The 5,609-nt window shown below is 36.3% G+C and overlaps 1 protein-coding gene across 5 annotated transcripts in view; it reads right to left on the bottom strand.

The window, feature by feature from the left end:
* The window catches only part of LOC108576519 (L-galactose dehydrogenase-like), a 3,586-nt gene extending 761 nt beyond the window's left edge, over positions 1-2,825 (bottom strand). The window contains exons 1-7 of one of the 5 annotated variants that reach the window (XM_017939528.1): positions 2,769-2,825; positions 1,451-1,591; positions 1,178-1,295; positions 935-1,096; positions 637-870; positions 401-532; positions 115-287 (exon numbers count right to left, since the gene is read on the bottom strand). In XM_017939528.1, coding sequence (XP_017795017.1) covers positions 115-287; positions 401-532; positions 637-870; positions 935-1,096; positions 1,178-1,295; positions 1,451-1,587 — 956 coding nt within the window. In that variant the 5' untranslated portion in view covers positions 1,588-1,591; positions 2,769-2,825. The other 4 variants (XM_017939529.1, XM_017939531.1, XM_017939530.1 and 1 more) reach the window with 4 other exon arrangements.
* Between the last annotated feature and the right edge of the window lie 2,784 nt (positions 2,826-5,609).

Genomic DNA, 5,609 nt, shown 5'->3' on the forward strand with positions numbered 1-5,609 from the left:
ATTTACCTCTTACATTATATAAAACAGTATGAAATAATATTGCAATTTGTGTTTTCCTATAAATTAGATACAGTAGATTGCATATAAAATAATTTGCTTTAGTGTTATACTTACTTTTCCCGAATTTCTTGAAGTAAATTTTTCTCCTTTTCTGTAATACCATTTTTAAGAACATCAAGATTCGTATACAGGTCTTTTAAATTTTGAATTCCAACTAAATATGTAGCAATATCTTCACATTGCATACTGTACCATAATGCTAATCTAGCCAGTTCTGTATCATGATCCTATAAGTATAATCTTTTATTATAACGATGGAAGTATTTTTATAAAATATACATATGTTATATAAATGTGTGGAACATAATTTGCACTATTAATTTGAAAATATCTATTATACCATACAACATTTTGCAGCATCTGCACATATTTTTTTTGTGTGATCTGAACTAGGATGCCAAGCTGGTGGACCTTTATTAGTCAAAAGCCCCATACATGGTGCAGAAGCATTAATTATACCAATATTTTGTGCCTAAAAAATTAATGCACTTGCTTAACAATTGAAATTTTATAACAGTTTTTTAATAAAAAAATATACATATAATATTCAATTAATAATTTATTAGGAAATCTTACTTTAAAAAATGGAATATATGCAATCAGGGTATTATCTAACAATGTATGTCTTGTATAGGTCAATATACAAGATATATTAATATTACTTTTCTTGATACACTCTTCTAAAATGGACACCGGATATCCGGTAATACCAATGTATTTCGCTTTACCATCGGCGACTTGTTTCGATAATTCTGGTAAGGTTTGTGTAATTATTATGTCCAAGCTTGGAGCGAATTCGATATCGTGTACCTGCACAAACAAATTTATCAATCAGCTAACAAACAAAATCAATGAAAAGAACAAACATACCCACCTGTATGACATCGACGTAATCCAAGTTCAAAAGTTTTAAACTATTATTGAAACTGCTTTGAGTTTTTTCTTTGGAAAAATTAAACATATTTTCGTAATCTAAGTCATACCTTCCAACTTTCGTCGCGATATAATACGCATTACGTGGAATGCCTTTAAGAGCCTAGATTATTAAATAAAGTTAACCAAAAAATATTTGTAATACGTACATATATTATTGATACGTTAAAAAATATTTAATTACTTTTCCAATGATAGCTTCAGAACGACCTTGACCGTACCAGGGAGCAGTGTCAATGTAATTAATCCCTTGCTTTATTCCCTGACGTATCGCTTCAATAGCTTCTTCTTCGTCGTATGCACTATCGATAAGTTAAAATACAGAAATAACGTGAAAAATAATATATCGCGTTTGAGAATTTAAAACAAAATTTATATTAATATTTATTTGTACACACGTATCATGCTTTTAAACCATTTTTAGAACATTATTTCTAATAAAAATAAAATTACTAACCCATAGTGGCAACCTAGTGGTCCACCACCGAACGATAACTTGCTGACCAATAATCCCGTTTTACCAAGAGGTCTGTATTCCATAGCTTTCACGGCTTCCAAATCGTGAAAACCCTCGACGTATGTCGGTGGTAACATTTTTCTAAGTATCATCAACGAACGTGATTAACTACAGAAACGTTAATATCAATTACTTACCCAAACCACACTTCTACTGAATGTAATTGATCGTGTCGGCGAAGGAATTTTATTTTGTGTACCTTAAAAAATATTCCACTAACAATATATTAAATAATAAATTGCAATTTTATTTCTCAACGTTACCATCACATTTTAGGAAATCGAAGCAGTTAGTTAAATATAAAAGTGAAAGTAAAACTATAAACTACCTACGTATTGGTAATATTATTTGATCTGAAAGGTAATAAATAATTTTACACAATGAAATAAAAGTAATGAAAGGAAAATAGTTTTATAATGACGTACAAAACCGGTTATGTTTCTATAATATATACGATTTCTACATTCAAGGACACTATTATTTTTCATAAATTTTTTTATTGTCAAAGGAAATACATATGTACTTAAATTTTTTATCTATGGGATTAAAATTTGGAAAATATTTTACTTCAAAATTGGTAGCATTTCGATTGTATGTTTTCAATTTAATTAAGTTCGTAAGTTTTGTTACTCTTCTACTGTAACATATGTTCCATATAAAAATGAAAAAAAAATTGCATCATAATGTTGTCGAAATGTTCTTGAAATTTGTACTGGCTAAGTATAGTTTGAGTTTTTATCACAAAATTTTACCGCAAAATGTTGAATTATTGTCAGCTGCAAGTATATTGCTAATATCGTTAACACCAATCTAATAAGTGATTTTTAAATGTTTAGATTTTTTGTTTCGTTCCATTAAAATAAACAGTACTACTTTTATACAAGATTGCAAATAATATTCAAGTAAGCACTACCTATGTATATGAACCTCAAATATTTTTGGCGACCAAGGACTAATGACTAACACACTTTAAATAAATAAGACACTAAATTAAAATGCTACTTTCCTAAAAGATAGAGGAAAATTACACAACTTAAGATAACATTATCGTAATGTAAATATTTCACGGTTACGCGTAGCTGCAACCGTTACATTGATATGTCATTGAATACACGTAACCAATTAACATATAACACAACTTTAATTAGTAATTGCGTAGATATTATTCTATTATCTGTCAGTATAATTATTTCATTAAATTTAGCTGGGGCAAACAAAAAGTATTAGTTTTTTCTCAAATTACACCTTGTTCACTCACAAAGTTAGAAGCTAATACCCAAGTGATAAATATTCAACTGTCTAAAGTATAGCAAGTTCGCAATGTTAAGTAAATCTTCGCTAGTTTACTATTGCCATCTATCCAGCTGAATTTCAATACAATTTCTGCAGTATTAACAACAAACGTACAGAAACTTTAAAGAGAGTTACTTTACCGATAGCCGGCAAAGAGGAATTGGTGCCAAATCTGCAGTTCCACTAAAAGAACACTGTACGGCTGTCGCGTTAAAGTTCGAAAGTGCGTCGCAAAATATCGCCGGTTATCGAGAATTTTTGTCGAAATAAGGTATACCGCTTTTCTCGCTATTAAATTCGTTTCTCACGTTACACCTGCGCGAAAGCACAATGTTTCAAAGTGACAGCTATAATTCGTACTATTGGTACGCATGTAAAAGTAAGAGCGAAATAAAACGTACCATGTATATATAGAACGGAGGAACTTATTACTTTAAAAGGCTGTGAATTGCGTCGGCGAGAAAAGTAACGAAGGGAATTCCGGGATTTTTATGCGGCTACTAAATAATAAAATTAGTACGCTGTTAACAGTGCGCCGTGCACCGGCGGTTAAAGCTAATTTAATGATTTTCGTTATTGGCTCGAGCACCGTAAAGCTATCCAGGCCCATCTGTTGCCCGCGTAGATTTTAATATCGCTCCACTCATTTGCGCCGCGTGAATCGAACCGGATCGCGCCGCTTCGTCCCGCCGCGCCGCCATTTCAACGGTTTCAATTCTCCCACGATTTGTTTACAACTCTCTTTCGCCATCGTCGAATGGCCGCCATCAATTTTTCGCATCGTGTACTTTTCCATCAGTTTGCTCGATTTCGAAAGTTTTCAGGTATGAAAAGGATGGAAATTATTGTCGGAACATTAAGTTGAATTTGATATTAGCCGTTTGGCGAGAGCGGATAACCTCGAAAATTATCGGTTCCAACGTGTTCGCGCGATTTATCCAATCTTTCCCACATTTCGAAATGCAATTCAGTTTTCGAATAATTCATTTCATTCGTGCGAATATTTGCTTCGCGTAAATATTTCTACTTTTTATTTTTTAATACGTAAGAACGATTTAGTTATTTATTGAAAAAAAAAATGATCGTGAAATTGTTTATCGGCAATTATTCAATTATTTCGTTTGAAACGAAAAACATATAAAGGGTGGAATTGTAAAGTTTAGAAAATAGAACGATACATTTCGTTTTCGATATTCGTAGTTTTAGAATTGGAAAAAATACTGTAGGAAATGAAATGTCAAAAATGGTGAATATTATATTTGAAAAAATGTTCCACAAAGATCGCGCAACTTTCGTTGTTCGAAAGTCACGTGGTTTTAACGTTGAATAGAAAGAACGAATTTTTCTAAACTCAATAGTGAAATTTACTTGAAACGTTAAATACAACAATCGCCGTAATTTCGCTGAATGACGTTCAACTGGTCCGTTTTACCGCTTCTTGTCTTAACAACGTCAGGTTCGCGCGCTCGCAAATATAATAGCAGAGAAATCGCGTGGAATCGACAGGGCAAGGAGCGAGTCGGAATCAAAGGGTACAATTAAAGTCACCATTAAAGCGGCATCGTGAGGCGCGCGCGATCCTTTAGGAACAGCGGCGACACGATACTCGTGGCTGTGCTCCACTTTCAACAGCAACGTTTTGTCGCGTTCGGGAGGAAGCTGGAGGCAGTACATCAAGTCGCAGGGTTGTTCAATAATTCCTCTGGGTATCGTAAAGGAACAATGAGACGAGTATTGGCCTTTCGTCGTGTCGCTGCTAGCTTTTTCTCCCGCTTCCTCTTCCTTTTCCTTCGTTTCTCAAGGAGTCGAGGCGAGGGACAGAGACAGAGACAAAGAGACAGAGAGAGGGAGAAGGAGAAAAAGAGGTAAGGAGAGAGAAAGAGAGAAAGAGATAAAAGAAGGAAAGAGAGGAGGAGGGTAAAGAAGGAAGTAGAGAAAGAGAGGGGAGGAGCAGAAAGACAGAGAGATTGAGAGAAAGAAAGGAGAGGCAGGAGAGATCGAAAGAAAGAGAGGAGAGACTGGGAGAGACAGGGAGAGATGGAGAGAAAGAAGGAGAGACAGGGAGAGATGGAGAGAAAGAGGGAGAGATCGAGAGAAAGAGAGGAGAGACAGGGAGAGATGGAGAGAAAGAGGGAGAGACAGGGAGAGATGGAGAGAAAGAGGGAGAGACAGGGTGAGATCGAGAGAAAGAGAGGAGAGACAGGGAGAGATCGAGAGAAAGAGAGGAGAGACAGGGAGAGATCGAGAGAAAGAGGGAGAGACAGGGAGAGATGGAGAGAAAGTGGGAGAGACAGGGAGAGATGGAGAGAAAGAGGGAGAGACAGGGAGAGATGGAGAGAAAGAGGGAGAGGCAGGGAGAGATCGAGAGAAAGAGGGAGAGACAGGGAGAGATGGAGAGAAAGAGGGAGAGATCGAGAGAAAGAGAGGAGAGACAGGGAGAGATCGAGAGAAAGAGGGAAAGACAGGGAGAGATCGAGAGAAAGAGGGTGAGATCGAGAGAAAGAGAGGAGAGACAGGGAGAGATGGAGAGAAAGAGGGAGAGATTGAGAGAAAGAGAGGAGAGACAGGGAGAGATCGAGAGAAAGAGGGTGAGATCGAGAGAAAGAGAGGAGAGACAGGGAGAGATGGACACAAAGAGGGAGATAAGGTGAGAAAAAGGGAGAAGGGCAAGGTGACATCGGCTCGTTTATTAATAAACGAAAAAAAGGAGAGGATAAAGGGCGGGCGATGGGGTGGGGTTAGGGGGTTTCAGGACGAGGCGAGGGGTGAGAGTGGCGGTCGAGTAGAACGCGAGATGAAAAGGAAC

The sequence above is a fragment of the Habropoda laboriosa genome, unplaced genomic scaffold (genome assembly GCF_001263275.1).
Source record: "Habropoda laboriosa isolate 0110345459 unplaced genomic scaffold, ASM126327v1 scaffold376, whole genome shotgun sequence".
Taxonomy (NCBI): domain Eukaryota; kingdom Metazoa; phylum Arthropoda; class Insecta; order Hymenoptera; family Apidae; genus Habropoda; species Habropoda laboriosa.